This window comes from Dromiciops gliroides, chromosome 2, assembly GCF_019393635.1.
Source record: "Dromiciops gliroides isolate mDroGli1 chromosome 2, mDroGli1.pri, whole genome shotgun sequence".
Lineage (NCBI taxonomy): Eukaryota > Metazoa > Chordata > Mammalia > Microbiotheria > Microbiotheriidae > Dromiciops > Dromiciops gliroides.
In genome coordinates, this window is record NC_057862.1 from 479217914 (window position 1) to 479241306 (window position 23393).

At 38.6% G+C, this 23393-nt stretch overlaps 1 protein-coding gene across 1 annotated transcript in view; it reads left to right on the forward strand.

Annotated features, from left to right (window-relative positions):
* The window catches only part of LTBP1 (latent transforming growth factor beta binding protein 1), a 481244-nt gene that overhangs the window by 271663 nt on the left and 186188 nt on the right, over positions 1 to 23393 (forward strand). Inside the window, 1 exon segment of the mRNA XM_043987916.1 lies at positions 8051 to 8153. Within this exon segment, the coding sequence (XP_043843851.1) occupies positions 8051 to 8153 (103 nt within the window).

The window sequence follows — 23393 nt, forward strand, 5'->3', positions numbered from 1 at the left end:
AGGAAAATAGAAGTGATCAGCAGGAATTCAGAAAAGCAGGGTCCCTTGTCAACTGGGCTGAATTTATATTTAAGTGCCAATCTTATTTAAAATTTTGTTACTAGTTGGAAAAGTCTCCATGATTTTGCCCCACCTTACTTCTCTGACCTCTTACTCAACCAGATTCCCACCCACTCACTTTGTTCCTGTAAGTTTGGCCTCCTACTCCCTGGCCTTGCCTAGTATCCTTTCTCAGCGGGAGGTTATTCTTCTATGTGCCCTGCTTCAAGGATCTGGAATTTCCCTCCCCCTCAGAGATTGAGTCACTTCCTTTTTTCAGATCTTGGCCTAAGAACAGCACTGCTTGATGTTGCAAATGAGTGGGAAGAACCCATCCTTGTATTCCCTTCCATTCCTTTACCTCAATCTGATTCTCAAAAGGACTTTTATTTCTATCATTTTCCAATTGTATAATTGTTGATTTGGTTCTGTTTCTCAACATGAATCTCCTGGTCCCCCCCATAAAATACCCTTTATTCAGCCATAGGGAATTTTATACTCCATTGTGTCATATAGTTTAAATATAATTATGTACATGTTCCAAAAACACCAGTTACTCCCTATTGCTTATATGATAAATGCCAAACTCTTGTTTGGTATTTAAAACTCTTTACAATCTGGCACCAGCATATTTCTCCAGGCTCAGTACATATTACTCTCCTTCATGCACTCTTAAGCTTCACCTAAACTAGAACATCTGTGTCCCACCTTTATGACATTGCACTGATTGCCCCTCATGCCTGAAAAGCACTCTCTCCTTACCACCATCTTTTGAAATCCCTGGAGCTCATGTGCCACCTTCTTTTTCTTCCTTTAAAAACCTTTTTTTTTAAGTATTTTTTTCTTAGATTGGCAAACATTGTTAAATATGGAATTTCTATATACAAAGAACAAGAGAAAAAAAGTATTATGTATGAAATTCTGTATCTGCATTACATATAGCTTGTATTTCTGTTTGTTTTTTCTTTTTTGTTTTGATAAGGTAATTGGGGTTAAGTGACTTGCCCAGGGTCACACAGCTAGTAAGTGTTAAGTGCCTGAGGTCGGATTTGAACTCGGGTCCTCCTGACTCCAGGGCCGGTGCTCTATGCACTGTGTCACCTAGCTGCCCCTGTATTTCTTTTCAAAACCATATAACAAATCCCACATTAGTTTTTAAACTATCGCACTTATTTGTATCTTCTTAAATACCTGCTTTCTTTTGTTCATTTAAAATGCTGCTATAATGGCACTCTTTTCATTATTTGTTTTTTTTTCAGGGGAGCATCACTATCATGTTTCCTCTTTTCTACCCAAATTCTCCCCAATTAAAAAAATTCTTGTAATAATTAATAAGCATAGTTAATCAAAACAAATCAATCTTTTAGCCATATGCAAAAATGTGTATCTCAATCACACTTTGAGGACCCCATCTCTTTGTCAGGTGGTGGGTATCATGTTTCATCATTACTTCCTTGGAATTGTGGTTGGTCATTACAATGACTGGAGTTCTTAAGTTTTTCTTTTAGATGGGGTGGCAAAGCCTTCTTTGGTTCTGACATTGCTTTTCTGGATTCCTGCTGTAATGTGGGGAAATGGGGTATGGACTGGGTTAGGGGTTGGGGTTCTTAGGAATTCCTCTTTAAAGAATTACACCCTCTTGCACACAAAAGTAGTTAGAATAAGGTGGTAGTTTATTTAGGGGCAAGGGAAGGGAAACCATGAAAGAAACCCTTGCACTTCTCATGGAGAGATAGGCACAAAGCACATGGCTCAGAGGTACCAATCTCCTGGAGCAGGAGACTGGCAGGTACTTTTGTAGACGACTGATGAGGGTGGACCATCTGCCTGTGGAAAATTCCTTTAGTGAGGGAAGACCATCCCCCACTGGCAGTGACTGGAGGAATTGGTTAAGGGGTGGCTATGGATCTCTCTTCAGGACACAAAGGCCACAGCTGCACCCAATTTTATCTCCCCAGAGGTAAGGGAGACCAGAATGAAGGGTGGGAATCTGAAGCCAGCTCAGTCCAATTTGGTTCCGCTTATCTCTCTAGGCCTATCTGTCCTCTGGTTTAGCCTCTCAAGGACAAGATTCCTTGGTGTGCCCCAGAGAACTTCTGGGGTGCTCTGCACCCCATGACACTGCTGATTATTTCTATTTTCCTAGCTCTAAGTTCTGGCAGCCATTAACTGTTCCATTCAGAGTTCTGCAGTTGACTCTCTTTAATCTGCCTTGTTTTAGTTCCCTCCTGATCAGATTTCTAGCTGTCCAGTCAGGGAAGTTTTTATTGCCCATGGTGTTTCCTTGATTAAGTAACTAAGTCGTCTTCCATATACCCTGAGGTTTCCTTGATAAAGGTGCTAAATCATTTTTGTTGTCCCTGGGGCTCTCCTGATCAGGGCTCTGGGTGAAGTCTGTTTGCCCCCACCCCCCCATCCTTACCCTTCCCCCACCTTCACACCCAGAGAGCTTCCTTAATCAGAGCATTGGTTGGTTTCTCAATTCCTTGGGATTTTCCCTATCAGGGTGCTGGGTGGTCTGTCCCCTTGGGTGTTTTCCTGATTAGTGTGCTCAGTGATTTTCTTCTTTCCGTAGGATTTTTTTGAGCAGGGTGCTCCCCCTTCTTTTCCCCTCTTCCTTGATCAGGAGGCTGTATAGTTTCTGTATTGTTTGTAGTTTCTTTGATCAGGTATTGTGTGTGGTGTGTCTCTCTCTTGGGACTTCCCCATCAGGGCACTATTGTGTGATGCTGTCTGCTCATGTGCACTCCTGCAGGTTTCTCTGGTGGTACTCCTCTTCCAGTCTTAGCTTGTGTCATCGTCTTCTTCTCCTCCTTCTCCTCCTCCTCCTCCTCCTTCTTCATTATTCTGGGCTAGATGAGGGAGTTTATCAATTTTCTCTTTGGATTTTTTGTTCATTGTTCAATCTATTGGGGTTTTGTTGTTGTTGTTTTTTTTTAGATTGGACTCCTATGAGAACTACTGTGTGGCCATCTTATTAGGAAATATCTTGAATGTCAAGCCAGGTGGTGCACTGGACAGAATGATAGGCATGGAGTCAGGAAGACTTGAGTTCAAATTCATTCTCAGACACTGACTAGCTGTGTGACCCATGGCAAGTCTCTTAACGTCCAATTGCCTCAGTTTCTTCATCTCTAAAATGGGGGATAATAGTAACACCCAACTCCCAGAGTTGTTGTGAGCATCAAATGAAAAACATTTTTGTAATGTAGTTAGCACAGCTTTTGGCACACATGAGGCACTTAAAAACTTGTTCTCTCTCCTCCCCCTTTCCTCTTGATGAGATGTTTTCTGGTTCACCCAGCTACTAGAGTCCCACCTTGAAATGACTTCCCATTAATCTTGTATCTATTTTGTATTTCATTATCTATTTCCTTACTGCTTCTCCTGATAGATTGGAAGGTCTTATGAGTATAGGGACAGTTTCCTTTTTATCTTTGTATTGTGGCTAGCACACAGTAGGGTCTTAATAAATGCTTATTAATTGATAGAATGTGTGTATATACACACATATATATAGTGATCATATTTTAATGTCACAGTTGTAAGGTCAGCAGTAATAACCTATATGAGTAAGTAATGGGGCATTTATACAACTACATCAGATATATTTATTACAAAGATCTTAGAATCATAATTTAGAGCTAAAAGGGACCTTTGAGGCCACCTACTCCAGCCCCTTCATTTTACATTTGAGAAGGCTGAGGCCAAGAAAGATTAAATGATTTGTTTAATTTCACACAGGAGGCTGTCCTTATAACATGGGTGCTTTGAGCATGTTACTATATAAATCCCCTTAAATGGGATGCAAGATGGAGTAGCCTTACAAAGAATTCTACATTAAAGCAATTAGTGTTATAGTGAAGTTCTATTATACGTTTTAATGTTGCAGCATAAGGGAGAAGTCAAGAAATCACTGAAAGGACACTTACATTTTTAGTCGTGCTACACCTCCATGGTCCAATTCATGACTGAAGCAGTGGGATCACAGTTGTGATGGCTGCCAATTTGTGCTGACAAAAACCGTAAGCCTTAAGTGCCAGATGAATCAGAGTTTGGAAACATTACTCCAAATTCTATATTTCTATGAAGATTTAAACCAGTAATGATAACAATTTAATGACCAGTATCATGAAAATGCGTTAGTCCTACCGCTAACCAGAGATCAAGTATCAGTTAGATGCTACAATTTATAGTTTATGAAATAATGTCCTTTACACTCCATTAATTTAAAGCAACTTAATTTTTAAAAGTTTTTAAATGATTTAAGAAATATTTTATGGCTTTATAGTTTTACAAAGTCATCACCAGAAGGCTAGCCACCAGGTGGTAACTTTTTTGAGGACAGTAACTCAGGAAAATTGTACATAAAGGAATGAATATCTGTATCATTGGAGGAGTAGTATCCATACTGATGAAATGATGGATCTTTTAAAGCATTGTAGTGATGATCCTTGCAAAAGAAGCTACAAATGCTATTTCTGAGGTCCCTTGAGGGCAGTGGCATTAATCCAGTAATATTTGCATAACATCACCTCCTGGGTAGTTGGTAAGGAGGGAGATTGTGTATGCTACTTTCACTTCCAGGTCCCATTACTTAATTCTTCAGGAATATACTAAGGAAAGAAGTCGAGGCAATAAAAGAATGATGATAATAGCCATTTAAGTTTCCTCCACTCCTCTGCTGCTTTTTTTTTTTGACTCATCTCCCACTTTCATGATTATTGGATGAGAGGCTCTCTGGACAAGGTACACAGTTTTGGCTATATGTATGCATGTGGAGGAAAACATAGAGCAAAAGAATGTAGTACCTTTCTGTTTCTCTTGTCTCCTCTGTTCCTATTTTAAAAGTCTACCCAGCTCTATTAGAATAATCTCAGCTAGAGGGCTTTCCTAGGGACAGAGGTACCCTGACTGTGGATTGGAGGATTAAGTTGGTAAAACCTCACCATAATCCTCTCTGTCTGGTTAGCCTATCCCAAGGGGAGGCCAGAATCTAAAAGACATGTTGTCAACTACCCCTGCTACCATGTATGCTGTGCCTCCTCCCTCCCCCTTCCCTTCCTGCCTTCTACCTTTTGCCTGCAGTGAATAGAGCACTGGCCTTAGATTCTGGAGGACCTGAGTTTAAATCAGACATTTACTGGCTGTGTTACCCTGGGCAAATCACTTAACTCTGATTTCCTCAAATATCTGGGGCATCGCTAGTATCTTGCAACTGGATGCAGCTAGCTCTGAAGGAGAGCGTGAGGCTGGTGACTCTGCACAGCCCTGCGTCACTTAAATCCAATTCATTACAAGTCATGACATCACCTCCCAGTGTCATGGACCTCTTCCAGAATGAAGGACAAACAACAATTATTACCACTGGTACTGAAAAGAGTGTGCCAGTCTAATGTCTCATACCCCCCTCAAAAACATAGGGACTCTAAGCCATCAGTGGCCTAGGCCAAAGCTCCTTTCTCTGGGTACCATTTTCTACTTGCTTTAATCTGTATGTATCAAACCTCTCCTTCCTGGGTCCCGCTTCTATCATTCCATTTTGTCAGCCTATCTTTCTAGCTTGATTACACATTATTGCTCACCATGTGCTATTTTCTAGCCAAAGTGGGCTCCTTATTGTTCCCCATACATGACATTTCATCTGCTCCTACACAGGCCATCTATCTCACATCTCTGGAATGCTTTCCCTCTTCACTTTCATCTCTTCAAAGCCTCTGATTCCTCCAAGGCTCATTCCAAGTGTGATCAGCTTAAAGAGGCCCTTCTTGATTCCCCATTGTGCGTGTGTGCATGTGTGCGTGCGTGCGTGTGTGTGTGTGTGTGTGTGTTTTAATAAAGATCATGGACTGTATTTTTCTATGAATCAACACATTACATCTCCACATTATTGTAAAATAAAAGTTTCCCAACAGCAGGGACTTTATTACTTTTGTCTTCATACTTCATATCTTTGGTACCTGACCTGTAGTGGATGATACACACACACACACACACACACACACACACACACACACACACACACACATGTTTAGTAACCTTAGAAGTCATTTAGCCTAACCTCCCACTCAGTACAGCAATCTATCCATTCCATAATATTCTGTCAGCCTTTGCTCTTCTGCTTTAATATTCTTAGTGATAAAGCTCACTGCTTCCTGAGGCTGCCTTTTTGACTGTGAGGTCTATTAGAAAGTTCTGCTTTAAAACTTTAATCCTTGAAACTTCTTCCCATTTGGTTCTAGTTCTGCCCTCAGATACAACACTTAGACAAAGTGACATTCTATTCCATAGAAAAATTCTTCAATTATTTAAGATAGCTTTTAGGCCCTCCCCTCTCCCCCTTTGCCTTCTCTAAGTTAAACATCCTGGTCGTCATAGGTCTTGCCTTTTTGACCCTGCACCGTTCTGGTGTACCATCTTTGAATACACTGATTTGTCAGGTTCTCTCTTAAAAGGTGGCATCCAGAATTTAGCACAATACTTCAGAAATACACTGCTCAATTAGGACTACAACTTTCTGTGTTCTAAACTTCTATTAAGGGAGCCTAAAGTTGTGTTGGGGCAGCTGGGTGGCTCAGTGGATAGAGTGCCAAGCTTGGAGTCAGGAAGACTCATCTTCCTGAGTACAAATCTGCACTCAGATAACTTATTAGCCATGTGACCCTGGGCAAGTCACTTAACCTTGTTTTCCTAATCTGTAAAATGAGCTGGAGAAGGAAATGGCAAACCACTCTAGTATCTTTGCCAAGGAAATCCCAAATGTGGTCACAGAGTCAGACACAACTGAACAACACCATTAAAACTATTATGGCACATCTAAATTTCTCCCGCTCTTCCCTCCTTTAAAACCATGATTTAATTTATTCACTTTCAATCCATTCTTATTCCATATGGATCTAGTTTAATCAAAATCTCTCGATATTGTGATAGCACCTACCTTGCCCTTTAACAGATTTGGACACAGCCTCTGCTGTTTTTGGCCGTGGACCTGTAGAAATAAAGCAGTGGAATGAAGGAACCTAAATTGTGCAATGAAAGCTTGCACCTTGATTTTTTTGAGATCCAAGAGGTAGACGCAGAGCTTTTACCCTTCTGAATTGAAAATTTGAGGAAACCAAGGTGCAAATTGGAATTTAAATCTTGACTACAGACAAAGTCTTGATTGTTCCAGCTTTACTTAAGCACTACCTACGTGGTACAGTAAATGAATGATTTGCATGCGTAATAATGTTGTCTGTAAGTGGGAGATATTAAGTTTCTGAAGTCAACTGATAAAAAATGGTAATAAATCATCAACATAGTTTGATTTGCAAAATAGTGCATAGTAGAACAGAGTCTGTCATAATACTAGTTCATTGAGCTTGCACACTATTTGTATTCTCAATAACTTTTCTGACTTCTCAAACAGTAGAGCTTACTTTTCTAGCTATGAAAGTACCAGCTTGTCTCTTGTTGATTTGGTTGGATTTGCCCCCTCACCTGTTGATATCTGTGATACATTTCCAGCTTGTCCATGTAGCCGGCATCCAGAATCAGGCCATTCCCGGTCAGTTCTGCTTCATTGCCACATGTTCCTCTGTGATAACAAAATTGTGAATTTCATGGAGGCCAGGATGCCACAAAGATTACCAGAATAGAACTGAAAAAAGATATCTAAAACTCTCTGTTAAACTTACGTGTTTTCTTTAAAAGAAAAAAAAGAGAGAGAGTATTCAGGGAACTTTAAAAGTTTTGCTAAGTGCCCTGAATAGTGACAGATTTTTCTGAGTCATCAGCTTAAAAGTGCCAGTGAAGGGATTACTTACTTGGAAATATTCAGTTTTAGTGACACATAAGTCAGTTTTGGCTTTTGTTTAAAAGATGCTTAAATAAGCAAACAAAAACCTTTCCCCAACTCTATGGATAACAAGGGAACTATTTTATTATGTGACTGTGAAATGCTGCAGTATCCTAGAGCTTTGTGTTTTTTGCACTAATATTAACTTTCTTTTTTCACACTTAATCATTGCAGTGTGGTAAAGCACTCCCTGGACTTTCAAAGCAAGAAGACTGCTGTGGCACCGTGGGCACTTCATGGGGCTTTCACAAATGCCAGAAATGTCCCAAAAAGCCAGGTACTTTTTTTCTAGTTTATTTTTATTTTATTTTATTTTTTTTACAAATCTTTCAACATACTTGTTTAACTTGAGCACACAGCATGAGGACTTGTACACAGTTGGCAGTTAATTAATGTTTATTGTATACCTTAATAAAATTAAAAGTTTCCCACAAAATGATATCACCTCATTATAAAAGGAGGTGATAGAGACTCTTATTCCTAGAGGCCTTTCAGGACCAAGAAAATTTCTGTTAATATCCTATTTTATTGAACTGGCATTGGATAGTTATAGGGTTTTTTTGTTTTTTTTTCAGTGAGACAATTGGGGTTCAGTGACTTACCCAGGGTCACACAGCTAGTTAAGTGTCTGAGGCCGGATTTGAACTCAGGTCCTCCTGATCCAGGGCCGGTACTCTATCCACTGTGCCACCTAGCTGCCCACCCCCACCCTTTTTTTAAACTAGACTTATAGTGTTGAATTCATCTTGCTGTTTCCCTCTGGGTTACTTTTTTTTTTAAGTTTGTACAGAGGTTCTGAATTAAAGTAATATACTTTGTATGAAGGGCTATCAAATGACATTTTAAAAAATGATAAACGAATGCTCAAAGTCTTTTAAGTTCTAAACTGTCAATTGGGTTGTTGTCCTTTAGGTTGAAGGAAGCTTTAGGAGCCAGGTTTACATTTGTGTCCACACTTGCTATCTCTCCTTTTCTGATTCTTTTGATTTTTTGTTTTTGTTTTTGTTTTCATGGGGCAGTGAGGGTTAAGTGATTTGCCCAGGGTCACACAGCTAGTAAGTGTCAAGTGTCTGAAACTGGATTTGAACTTAGGCCAGTGCTTTATCCACTGCATCACCTAGCTGCTCTCTGTTGATTTTTGAAAGGAATTCTACTGATGAAAAATATAGCAAGGTTGAAAAATACTAAGTGTGTTTCACAATAAATAGTTGTTGATGAACTAGTAGAATCTATAAGTGATAGAGTGTTCATATTTTTGTTTGGTGCAGCTGGGTGGTATAATGGATAGAGTGCTGGGCCTAAAGTCGGGAAGACTCATCTTCCTGACTTCAAATCTGGACTCAGACACTTACTAGTTGTGTGACCCTGGGCAAGTCATTTAACTGTGTTGGCTTCAGTTTCCTCATGTGTAAAATGAGCTGGAGAAGGAAAAGGCAAACCTCTCCACTATCTTTGCCAAGAAAACCCCAAATGGGGTCATGAAGAGTTGAATATGACTAAAACAAATGAATGAATAACTTCTTACTCTTCCTTTCAAAACTATAGCCTTTAAGGACTTGAAAATAACTGGCGGCTCTAGCATAATATCACAACCACTCTCTCAGATACTGTCAGATGTATATTATCAGACCTTACTGATGTGATGAGCACAATTGATATTAGGCTAGTGTCTGGTCATTTCCTCTTGTTAGAATGACAATCTCCACAATATTCCTAACCTAATGCTTCATCATGAGTTGTAGGTTGACCCTGGCTTCTCAGAGACAATGCCAACTGAGTGCCAGCACTGGTTTTGCCAAGTTGGGAGCTGGGAAGGATTCACATCCAGGGATGTATTGTTTTGTCTGATGTCTGAGGACAAGCCTTTCAAAATCTCAAAAAGTATTACAATAACCTGACCCCACAGGTGTAAAATTTGGGGCCATAGAAACTCTGGAAGACCATCCACTGAGTCATGGCTCTGTGTGTGTGTGTGTGTGTGTTTGAAGTATTGCAATCTGTGTAATTATAAAGTACCCACACCAAAGAAAACACATATCTTTCAAATATTTAAATCAGCATAGTATTGAAAGAAATGCAGCTGAACTTCAGAGGCCAGGAAGCAGTAGCTAGTGTCAGTGGCCCTGAGGAGTGCACTAGCTTCTTCTGTACACTGCATCTGCCTACAGCTAGCACACATTAACAGGGAGGCACAGGCAGAGTGTTTTTCTGCTGGGGACAGAATGATCTAGTGCCTGCAGAAGGGACACTGTTCTACAAATAGAGAGACTTAGGTTTCAGATGTCTCTAGGTTCTTCTCCCTTTGTGTCTCATAGTATGTTTTTCCTGTAAGGAGTGAACATCTACTCCATAAAATATAAGAAGTAAGTTTTTTATAAGAATTTTCCTAGGGGCTTTTGCATGTTCAGCTCTGAAAAAGAATGCGTGGGGTTTTGATCACAGAAAATACCAAACGGACTTCATAGTCATGGGTTAGCAAAAGTTATATCTTTGACACAATTTTCCAGTCTGATCCCCTTTCTTTTGAGGGCCCAGAAGTTAAAGGGCACCAATATATTCCCTTATTACTTCCAATTCAACTTCAACAGTAGTTTAGCCTAAAACTATTTATCTCAGGTAGCATGTTTTTCTGTCAGTAGATATTTAATTACAATTTGTTAGCCACTGCTATCCTCTCTCTCTCTCTCTCTCTCTCTCTCTGTATATGTATATGTGTGTATATATATATATATATATATATATATATATATATATATGTAAAGAATGTTTTTCCACACTATTTCTATTACTATATTCTTCTATCAGTCAGCATGGTGACATTTTTCTTGACTCCTTGGAGAAGGGAAAGATATTTTCTTATTACCTTCCTGCACAGGATAATGTCTAATGTCCTTTCCTCATTCTCCTTTCTAATATTCTCTAATCCTTTGCTCAATAGTTCTTATTGAAATTGATTGCTCTTTTGGCAGTGTTATATTGTTTCACAGGATCATAGATTTTGATCTGGAAGGGACTTTTAGAAATTATCTTGTCTAACCTCCTCATTATGTATATGAGGAAAAAGGAGTGTGAAGTACCAGAGAGGAAAACTGATTTGCCTAAGGTGAATGAATGGCAGTTCCAGGATTCAAACCTAGGCTCTGTTATTCTTCCTAATGACATTGCTTGATAATGTCATCCTTCCCCATATCTCTCTCTCTCTCTCTCTCTCTCTCTCTCTCTCTCTCTCTCTCTCCCTCTCCCTCTCCCTCTCCCTATCTCTCTCCCTCTCCCTCTCCCTCTCCGTCTCTGTCTCCCTCTCCCTCTCCCTCTCCCTCTCCTTTTCCTTCTCCCTTTCCCTCTCCCTCTCTTTCTCTTCCCCTTTTTCTTTTCCTTCCATCCTCCCTCCCTCCCTCCCTCCCTCCCTCCCTCCCTTCCTTCCTTCCTTCCTTCCTTCCTTCCTTCCTTCCTTCCTTCCTTCCTTCCCTCTCTTTCTTGTTTCTTTTTTTCCTCCTCTCTAATATTCTCAGTTTCAGGTCTGTGTTTGGTTCTAAATTGATCCATCTTGGTACTTCACACTGCTTTTCTGTCCTTCCTCGATATGCACTGTTAAAATTTGGCCTTGTACCCTCAGAATTGTTTCTTTTATAGATTTTCTGCTTCCTTTGAACTCTTGTGTTTCTTAGACTTCTTGAAATATTTTTGAGGTTCATTTGCTTTATTCTGTTCATTTTGGGGGGATCTTTTTAAGGAAGGAGACTGACCTTGTGGTTATGCTTAATGAGTTCAATTTTGAGTCCTTGACTAATTTTCAAAACTAAATTTACAGGGCGCAGCTAGGTGACACAGTGGATAAAGCACTGACCCTGAATTCAGGAGGACGTGAGTTCATATCTAGACTCAGACACTTGACACTTACTACCAGTGTGACCCTGGGCAAGTCACTTAACCCTCATTGCCCCACAACCCCCCCCAAAACAAAAAAACCCTAAATTTAGAACCAAAAGGATCCCCCTTAATTAATTTTTTTTTTTAGTGAGGCAGTTGGGGTTAAGTGACTTGCCCAGGATCACACAGCTAGTAAGTGTTAAGTGCCTGAGGCCAGATTTGAACTCAGGTCCTTCTGAATCTAGGGCCAGTGCTCTATCCACTGCGCCACCTAGCTGCCCCTCTTAATTAATTTTTGAACAATACAGGTGGTGCAGTGAGTGCATAGAGATCTGGACCTGGAACCAGGAAGACCTCAATTCAAATACAGCCTCATATACTTACTAGCTTTGGGACCTTGGGCAAGTGACTTCGCCTTGTAATGCCTCCCTTTCCTTATCTGTAAAATGATGTTATCAGTAAATAGCACCTCTAAGGATTATTGTAAAAATAAAATGAGATATTTGTAAAGGCCTTTGCAAACCTAAATTACTATATAAATGTGAGTTGTTGTTGTTATTATTATTGAATATTTATGCCAAAAAAGCCCCCTGGAAGCTTCATGGCCTTGTTTGACAGTCTATACTGTGGTTTTCACATCAAGTAGATAAGTAGTTAATATTTCCTATAATCACTTGCCAAAACCACTATGCCAAACAAACCAAAGAAAAGGCCACATTTAAACATTTTCTTTTTTTCTTGCTTTTTGAGAGGTGCATAGAAAACTCTTCCTTTCATATGTGTCATTGTTCTCTTTTCTCTGTCCCTTTTGCTCAGGCACTTTCTTTGGTTCCATAAATCTTTTTTCCCTGATGTGCATTTGGCGGGGGGGGGGAGCAATGAAGGTTAAGTGACTCGCCCAGGGTCACACAACTAGTATGTGTCATGTTTCTGAGGCCAGATTTGAACTCAGGTCCTCCTGAATCCAGGGTCTGTGCTTTATCCACTGTGCCACCTAGCTCTCTCCTTGTGCATTTTTTATAATTTTTTTCTCCCTTCTCCCCCACTACCCTAAAAAAGGCTACAATTAAACACAAATATATATACATACATACATATATGTAGAACCATACTATACGTACCTCTATTTGTCACTTCTTTCTCTGGAGGTAGATAGCATCTTCCTTTCTAAGTACTTTGTAGTTTGAGTATTTATAATACTAGAGATTTAATTAGTTATTCAAAGTTGTTCTTAGGATAATATTTCTATTAATATATACTACATTCTCTTGGTACTGCTCATTTTATTTTTCATTATTTCATTTAAGTCTTTCTTTGTTTTTCCAAAATCAACCAGCATATAATTTCTTATAGCACAAAAACATTCCATCGCAATCATATACCATAGCTTGTTTAGTCATTCCCCAGTTGAAGTACCTCTATCATTTTAGCCAGTCTGATAGGGGTAAGATGGTATCTCAAAGTTATTTTAATTTGCATTTCTCTAATCAATAGTGATTTAGAGCATTTTTCATGCTCATAAAGTCTTATGACTATATGTAGTTATTTTTTTTTGGAGGGGTGGCAATGAGGGTTAAGTGACTTGCTGAGGGTCACACAGCTAGTAAGTGTCAAGTGTCTGAGGCTGGATTTGAACTCAGGTCCTCCTGAATCCAGGGCTAGTGCTTTATTCACTGCACCACCTAGCTGCCCCGACTATATGTACTTTTGATTTCTGCATCAAAAACTGTCTGTCCATATCCTTTGACCATTTATCAGTTGTGGAATGACCCATATTCTTATACATTTGACAAAATTCTCTTTTATTTGAGAAATAATACCTTTATCTAAGAGACTCTCTCTAAAAATTTCCCCAATATTCTGCTTTCCTTCTAATCTTAGCTACATCGATTTTATTTACATAAAACCTTTTTATTTAATGTTAATTGAAATTATTAATTTTATATCTCACAATACTGTCTATTGTTTTTTTCATAAATTGTTTACCTATCTTTAAGTCTGATAATTTTTAATGTTCTATGTTCTTCTAATTTTCTTGGGTTATCTCCCTTTATATCCAGGTCATGTATCCATTTGACCTTGTTTTGGTAAATGGTTTAACAGATGTGTATATGTATGTATGTATGTGTGTATGCATGTACACGTGTGTATTTATGTGTGTATACACACATTTCTCTGAAATTCTTGACCTTTTGTTCTTCAAATGAATTTTGTTAGTTTTTCCAACTCAGTATATTTTGGGGGGGCAATTTAAATGGGATAAAATTGAGTAAATAAATTAGGTAAAAACTGTCATTTTTATTAGATTGGCTTTGCCTGCCCATGAATAATTAGTATTTCTCCAGTTATTTAAATCTGCCTTTATTTGTAAAAAGATTGTTTTATAATTATGTTCACGTAGTTTCCGGGTTTGCTTTGGCAGATATACTCCCAGGTATTTTATGTTGTCTGCAGTTATTTTACAGGGTTTTGTTGGTTATATAGAAAAATGCTGATGATTTATGTGGGTTTATTTTGTATCTTACTACTTTGATTAAATTATTAATTGTTTCAACTACCTTTGTAGTTGAATCTTTAAAATTTTCCAAATATATCATATTTTCTGTAAAAAGAGATAGTTTTTAAAATCTTATTTCCCATCCTGGTTCCTTCAATTTCTTTTTCTTCTCTTATTACTAATATTTCTTAAACAATATTGAATACTAGTGACATACAGTGCAGTTTCCCTGTTTATCTCTTTTAATTAAATCTATTTTAGCTCTAACTTTTAGATTATGATTGCTACCCTGCCTTTTTTTACATCCGATAAAACACAAAAAATTCTACTCCAGCCATTTATTTTAACTCTGTATATATCTCTCATTTTAATTGTGTTTCTTATAAACAACATATTCACAGATTCTGATTTTTAATCTGTTTTGCTATTTCCATTTTATGGGTGAGTTCATCCTATTCACATTCAATCTTACAATTACTAGTTGTGTATTTCCCTCCATCCTACTTTTCCTCATTATTTATCCTTCACCTATTTATCCTATCCTTTCTCATGCAACTAATTTACTTCTTTTTTTTTTTTTTTTAAGGTGAGGCAATTGGGGTTAAGTGACTTGCCCAGGGTCACACAGCTAGTAAATGTCAAGTGTCTGAGGTCAGATTTGAACTCAGGTCCTCCTGAATCTAGGGCCGGCGCTCTATCCACTGCACCACCTAGCTGCCTCCATCTAATTTACTTCTAACCACTACCTTGCTCTCCTATTCCTTAATCTACCTTCCCCTCTTACAGTCTCTCCCTTATTCTTGCCTCTCATCCTCCTAATTTTTAATCTTTACACCCTTCAAAAAGTCTCTCCCTTATCTTGTACCATCACCCTCTTATTTCTTTATAAATTTAGAAGACTTTTGTACTGTTTTAAATGTATATCTTATACCCTCTTTAACCCAGTTCTGATGAGAGTAAGAGTTCAATACTACCAGGCCTCCACCCTTATCTGTTTCCTCTGTAGCAGTTCTTCTTGTCAGGTCTCATTTGTATGAAATAATTGCTCTGTTTTACCTTTCCCTACCCAGTTTTATATTTTGGAATCACCCCATCATATTCAGCTCAGCACAAATCTTTCTTTCAAACTACCCAAATAACGATGACAGTCTTGAAAGTGCAGATAACATTTTCACATATAAGAGTAAAAAGTCTGATCTCATTTATTCTTTTATATTTGGTCTTTAATGTTTACCTTATGATTCTCCTGGATCTTATATGTTGAATTTTCCTTTGAGTTCTGTTTTGTTTTGTTTTGTTTTTGTGGGGGGGGGTGTCACAGATACCTAAAAGTCTTTCATTTTGTTAAATGTCCATCTTCTATTGTTGTTGTTCAGGATTATACTCAACTTTGCTGGGTAAGTTATTTTTGGTCACAACCCCAGCTCTTTTGCTGTTTGAAATATAATGTTCTAAGACATATAGTCTTTTTTTGGGGGGGGTGAGGCAATTGGGGTTAAGTGACTTGCCCAGGGTCATACAGTTAGTAAGTGTTAAGTGTCTGAGGCCAGATTCGAACTGAGGTCCTCCTGAATCCAGGGCCGGTGCTTTATCCACTGCACCCCATATAGTCTTTTAATGTAAAAGTTGCTAGGTCTTGTGTGAGCTCTGCAGTATTTAAATTGGTTTTTTTTCTACTGCTTATAATATTTTCTCCTTTCATATTTTCCCTTAAACTTGGAGCTTTGAAACTTGGTTATAATATCCCTATAAGTTTTCTTACTGGAATCTTTCAGGTAGTGATCAGTGATCTATTTCTACTTTACCTTCATGTTTTAGAACCTCAGGGCAATTTTCCTTAAGAATTTCTTGTAATATTGTATCAAGATTCTTTTTTGATTGTAACTTTCAGGAAGTCTAACGATCCTTATATTGTCTTTCTTCCATCTATTCTCCAGTCAATTGTTTTTCCAATGGGATATTTCACATTCTCTTCTATTTTTCATTCTTTTGATGTTGTCTTATTATTTTTGGTGTCATATAACATTATTAGCTTCCTCTTGTCCAATTCTAGTTTTCAAGGAGTTATTTTCTTCCTTAAGTTTTTGAATCTCTTTTTCCAATTGGTTGACTTTCTTTTCACAATTTTCTTGATATTCTTAGATGGGTCTTATTTTTTCCCTAATTTTTCCTTGATCTCTCTTATTTGATTGTTGAAGTCCTTTTTAAGTTCTTCCAAGAACTCTTTTTGGTCTTGTGACTATTTGATGTTTTGCTTTGAAGTTGGAGTTGCTTGCTTAACTTCACTATCTTCCTCTGATCTTCTCTATCTCCCAAATAGCTGTCTAGGGTCAAGTTTTTTCTCCTTTGCTTATTTTTATTTTGTTTTGTTTTATCTTATTTTTAGTAGCTTATTATTTGGAACCATGTTCTAGTCCTAAGGTATGGGGAATGGTGCCCCAGACCTTAGGTCCTTCTTACTGTTATTTTCTGAACTATGTTTGGAGTAGAAGGCAACTGCTCCACCATCTTCCCAGAATCACTCCACTAAATCTTACAGGAAAGTATTATACATTGGAAATGAAAAGTCACCACAGTTTCCTTTTTTCCTTACTTATCTACTCTGAACTACTTATATCCCTTTAGCTCAGCATGTCAGGCATGTCTGATCCTTCACAATTTTTCAGGTTTTTCACTTAAAACAGTAAATGTGGCCCTAGTTTTTGTGTTCTGTTTGCATGTGTGCATTTTATGTGTCAGTGTGGCTGGGAGTAGATGAAAGCTAAGATCTTATTTTAAAATTTATTATTATTTTTTTTAGTGCTTTGTAGCTTTAACTTTGTGTGTATGTTGTAGATTCCTTTGGCATTCTGGTGAAACCTCCCGACTGCTTCCCAGAATAATTTTTCTAAGTACCTAAAATAAAATATATAGATTTACACAGGAAGTCAATCTTATTGAAAAACAGTTATAGCAAATATTTAAAATAAGTTCATGAACATGAGGCAAAGTATTCCTGTTTTAGTGGCTTTAATTCTGAACTGAGCATGTGCTTTTAGAGTACCTTTCCAATTCTCTTTTCCCCAGTTCTCTTCTTTTCCTTTTTTTTGGTCCTCTTTCAAATCTGAGAGTGCAGAAGTGTGATGGAAGTGATGTCTGAGAGGGAATCTTTCCAGCTCCTTGCCTGCTTCACTCCCTTCAAGTTCTAGTCCCTTGTTACTCATGTCCGGAATATGTGGTTTCATAGCTGAGTCATCTCAAAGATAATATCATATAGTTCAGCTCCTTTTTTTTTTTTTTTTTTGGTAGATGGAGAAAGTTTGACTTGGAGAGGTAAATAATTTCCTTAGTTTATCCAGATAGAGTTAGCTCTTCTTTATTGCTGCACTGTAAGGATCACTAGACCTTTCCATTTTACTTGTAGCCAAAATTTCCCATATATGTTGTCTCTTTCATTTAGAATATGAGCTCCTTGAGAGCCAGGACTGCTTTCCTTTCTTTTTGTATCCTCAAGGCCTAGTACTGTGCTTTATATTTTTTTATTTTTGGTGAGGCAATTGGGGTTAAGCGACTTGCCCAAGGTCACACAGCTAGTAATTGTTAAGTGTCTGAGGCTGGATTTGAACTCAGGTCCTCCTGAATCCAGGGACGGTGCTTTATCCACTGCGCCACCTAGCTGCCCCAGTACTGTGCTTTATACATAGTGAGCAGTTCATAAATGCTTCCTTCATTCAGTGCTCAGGTCAGTACCCTTATCTCTTGACTCCTAATCATATGTTCTTTTCATCTAACCCTGATGCATAATAACTCATTGGTACTAACAGAGCTATTTCATATAACTTTGATAATATCTGTGTCTTATGACCTCTACGTTGGATTTGAACAGAAAAGAATATCCAAAGCTGCTAAGAAACTATTTTTTAGTTCAGGGTAGAGAAGGTTCAGAGGTGGACTGGACAGCTGCTTTCAAGTATTTCACGGAGAAGATGGATTAGGCCGGGTTTGTTTGTCTCTAGAAGATAAACAGGGGTAATGGGTGGAAGTTTCCAAAGAGGCAAATTTTAACTTCATGTCAGGAAAAAACAAAACAAAACACTTGTTTAAAATGGGAGTCAGAAGGGATTGCTTTGGGAGGAACTAGAAACTTTTCAAGCAAAGGCCAGATGGCCACTTCTCAGGGGGTGCCATAGAGGGATTTCTCTTTCAGGTATGGTTTGCAGTAAGGTCCATTCCAACTCTATGATTCTTGCTGTCCTTTTTAACTAAATGAGTTCAAATGTTGGTTCATTTCACATTTTAAAAAAAGTTCATTTGACCTATCCTGAGAACTGACAGTGTGGATTAGGAATGCAGTGACCTTATTAACAAGTTGACATTTATACTGTACTTGGTGTGTTTTGGGTGATTCATTCCCGAGAAACACATTTAGGGTCACATTCTTCTTGTGTCATTTTGAAATCTTTCCTGGGTTGGTATTACTCTCTAAATCATATGCATTTCGAAAGAGAGCAGACTTACTTTGGCTTAATCCTCCATGGGTCAGTGCTTCGTGATTTTCTTATGAGGCAGTGTGGTTAGAGAAAAGAACCTTGGCCAAGAGACAAGAGACTACAGTTCTGGGCCCAGTTCTTGTACTCATTGTTTAACTCTGGACGAGTCACTTCCTCTCTCTGGGACTCATTTTGCTCATCTGTAAAATTAGGAGGTTGGACTAGATGGTCTTTTTTAAACGATCAGCAATTTGAGTTTCTTTAGATAGCTTTTGAAAATTCTGTTGGGGTACACTGAGAAAGACCCTGTGCTACTCGTATACATTGATTTTTTTTCTTTTGAGAAAATTTAAGATGGTATTAATTCTTTAAAATATTTGAAAAGGTTCTGAATGAGGGCTTTAGCCACTTTGCTAGGTAGAAAACTAAGAAATCATGGAAGAAACATTGGAAGTAGGGAAATATGCAGAGTATGTAAATATGTAAAGGAAAAAAGTCCTTTTTTTTGCCTGGACTAGTGAGAATTTCTAAAAGCCCTAACCAACTCAGGATCAATCAATCAAGCATTTGTTAAGTTTGTAAAGCATGTAGGACACAGCACAAAGTCGAATATGAAAAATAGCACCTTCCCTCAAGGAACTTACATTCTAATGATAGTCAGGACTGATGAAACTCCACTAGCATTGACGATTATTGATTTTTCACCAATGTCCATTTTTGTCTCCTGGTTTCATCTGCCACTTTGCTCTTCTAGAAGGATGATGGGGGTAGGTGGGGAAAGGACATTAAGAGAAACAATAGTTGTTCAGTTGTTTTTCAGTCATGACCAACTCTTCGTGACCCTGTTTAGTGTTTTCTTGGCAAAGATACTGGAGTGGTTTGCCATTTCCTTAACTAGTTCATTTTACAGATGAGGAAGCTGAGGCCAACAAGACTGAGTTGCCCAGGATCGCAAAGCTAGCAAGTGTCTGAGGCCAGATTCATTGAACCACATATCTGCTCCTAAAAAGAAAGGTTACAAGGGGTAATCACTCCTACCCCAACTGAGAAGAAGTAGTTTATGTGTGCTCTGTGGGTGAATAAAGTAAAAATCTCTTCCCCTTCTCTTCCAGAGCCACCCTTCCCTCGACCCTACCAGGCTCTACTGGTCTTCAAGAAGTTGTTTCCCAGTACTTAAATTCTTTCTTTTTGGCAGCTTACAATATTTTCTCCTTGACCTGAGAGCTCTGGAATTTGGCTATAATATTCCTAGGAGTTTTCTTTTTGGGATCTTTTTCTGGAGGTGATAGGTGGATTCTTTCAATTTCTATTTCAGCTTCTTCTTCTAGAATTTCAGGGCAATTTTCCCTGAGAATATCTTGGAAGATGATTTCTAAACTCTTTCCTTGATCATGGTTTTCAGGTAGACCAATAATTTTCAAATGATCTCTCCTGGACCTATTTTCCAGGTCAGCAGTTTTTCCCAGAAGATATTTCACATTGCCCTCTATTTTTTTTATTCATGTGGATTTGCTTTATTGTGTCTTGGTTTCTCATAAAGTCACTGGCTTCCATTTGTTTAATCCTCATTCTTAGGCAATTATTTTCATCAGAGAGCTTTTGTACCTCCTTTTCAATTTTGCCAATTTGACTTTTCAAGTTGTTGACTTTTTTCTCATGTCTTTCCTGCATCATCCTCATTTCTCTTTCTATTTTTTCCTCTACCTCTCTGACTTTATCTTCAAAGTCCTTTTTGAGTGCCTCTATGACCTGAGACCAATTAATATTTTTCTTGGAAGCTTTAGATATAGGGGCCCTGACATTGGCATCTTCCTCTGAAGGTGCACCTCGATCTTCCTTGTCACTGAAGAAACTTTGTATGGTCCTCACCTTTCTCTGTCTGCTCATCTTGCCTTTCTTTTACTTGACTTTTAGGTCCTTAAAGTGGGGCACTGTTTCCAGGCTGCAGTATCCCAAGCTTCAGAAGTCCCAGGTGGTATGATTTAAGGAGGCTCAGGTTCTTCAGTCACCTTGCCTGTCCCCTGGTCTGTAGATGACCCCAGACCAACTTGTTAATCAACCAGCTTTGTGTGTTATGGTTGTCAGCTCTGACAAGCCTGTGCCTCTCCCCCACCTGGGCCACTGCTACTCAAGCCTGCCTCCTGGTTCCCAGCAGGGATGAAAAACCCAAGTTCTGCCTCAACACCAGCATAGACCCTTGTAGTCTCCCCCCTGCTAAGGGCTCAGCCCTCTCACCAGACTGTGAGCTTAGTTCCAGATGACACTAGTATTTCAGCTGATTCAGAGGCTCTGGGGGTCTCCTTCTCTGGTGACACCTTCCTGGGACTGGATCTGTGTCAGGGTGACTGTGGGGTTGGGCTCCACTCCTGTCTCAGCACAGCAGCTTCCTCCTTCTGACCTTCCAAGCCATTCTTGGTTAGAAGATGATTTCAGCACATTCTTCTGTGGGTTTTGTTGCTCTTGGCATTGTCGTATGGCATTATTTGGATGTTTTTTGGGGAGATGGTGTCATGAGTTCAAGAGCTCACTGCCTTTCCTCTGCTATCTTGGCTCTGCCCTTGAATATAGCCTATGTTCTGTTGTTTTCCAGTTCATTATGGACAAGAAAATAAATACTCATTTTTCCCCCTTATTAAGTGGAATAGGTATATAGTGGAACAATGGAGAGAATGCTGGCTCCAGTGTCAGAGGTCATGGGTTTGAATCATAGCTCTGCTATTTTTTGGCTATTCACTTCTCTGGGTCTGGATTTTCAGCTTTAAAATGTTAAAGAATGTTAAAGGGTCCCCTGAACTTGTCTTTTTGAGTCATCATATTTTCCAGAAATACTGGTCCCAGATTATGCAGATTGTGCTCCAAAAGTGTCAAGAATAAAACACTTTCATCCCACCTCACCCTTCCACAATCCCTCTCCAGATGTTGTATTTTGTTTATATCCCAAACTGGACTCCCCTGTGTGTCCTTGGGAATCAAGACAGGCACCAGTCAGTCTGTACTAGGCTGGAATACTTCTGTGCAGCTGGGATCCTTGTAGATAAGCATACCATCCTATCTTCATGGTCTAGCAGTTCCCAAGGGAAAAGGATGTGGCTTTTGCCATCATCTTGCTCCTCCCCTTTGGGAGGGGTTTTGTCCTTTTCCTACCCTTATTGTACCTCTCCCTGTCCCATGGCATGTCCCTTTAGGTGGATATTTCTTTTCCTTCTTCCTCTCTTTGTCCTACTGTTATAAATATGTAAACTTCTATCTGGATTATGACTGGATTTCACATGCATTTTCATTTCTCTTATAATAAGCCTAGTATTCACATAAGTTTCATAAGCCAAAGAGGTCTTGTTAATACATAATCTCTCAGGTTCTTTCCAGATTGAATCTAATGATGTTATAAGAGTCCAGGCATACCTTGCTTTATGAAATTACAATTTGATTAACTAATAGTATGGAAATAGAATATTCTGGATAATTTTTTTTTGCAGGGCATTGAGGGTTAAGTGACTTGCCCAGGGTCACACAGCTAGTTGAGTGTCAAGTGTCTGAGGCTGGATTTGAACTCAGGTCCTCCTGAATCCAAGGCCAGTGCTTTATCCACTGTGCCACCTAGCTGCCCCCTGGATAATTGTTTTTTCATGTTAACTGTGATTTACTTTTCTGCCTGTTTCTTCTGTCATTGTTTTCCATATTTTGTCACTTTCCTTTTTGTTTTTTTTTTTCATGTATTGCCCTCCTGTCTTTCCTTCTTATAGATACTACCCATTTCCCTTTTTTATCCTTCTCTTCTGCAATCCTTTTTGGAATTGACTTTTAGCACAGTATGTATGAGTGTGATGATCCACAAGCCTACCAATTACAGAAAACATTTTAACTGTATAGGTGCCTCCCAACTTCTTTCTCTGTTTGAAAATATATTTTGTTTACTGGAGGATTTGATTTTCCAGGAGCTGGAGGACTGAGATCTTATAGTGTATGAAAATTCATATTTTATCATTCAAATAAGTTTGGGGTGGAAGGAAGAATTTTTCAATTATCAGAAAACTTTTTTTCCTTGACAGAAAAATGAATCCTAGGCTATAAAAATAAAATCAATTCACTCAAACTTCTTAGCAATATGTCTCTTGTGCAATATGGAAAAAAAAAACCCATATAGTCACACACACCAAAATGAAGGTGAAAGACATATTAGGAGAAATTGGATTTTTTTGTTCGTTTGTTTGGGGGTTTTTGGTAAGGCAATTAGGGTTAAGTAACTTGCCCAGAGTCACACAGCTAGTAAGTGTAGTGTCTGAGGCCGGATTTGAACTCAGGTCCTCCTAAATTCAGGGCCGGTGCTCTATTCACTGCGCCACCTAGCTGCCCCATGTTAGGATAAATTATGCAAACATTTAAGCATCATCTCCCAAATTTTGAATGCAATTAAACTTGAATTAATATAATCAATACCCTTGGGGGGATATATATATGTCTGTCTATCTATCTATCCACACATATGTATATATAAACTATCTATATATATATAGGTATATTGAATGCATATGCATATATGTATGTATACATGTACATGTACTTGTAGGTATTGTGTAGGTATTGTATAGGTATTGTGTGTGTGTATATTTGCCCTTGTACCAAAGTCTTTTTTTGGGGGGGGGGGCCTGAACCAGGGATTTAACTGGTTTAGGGAATTCTGGGA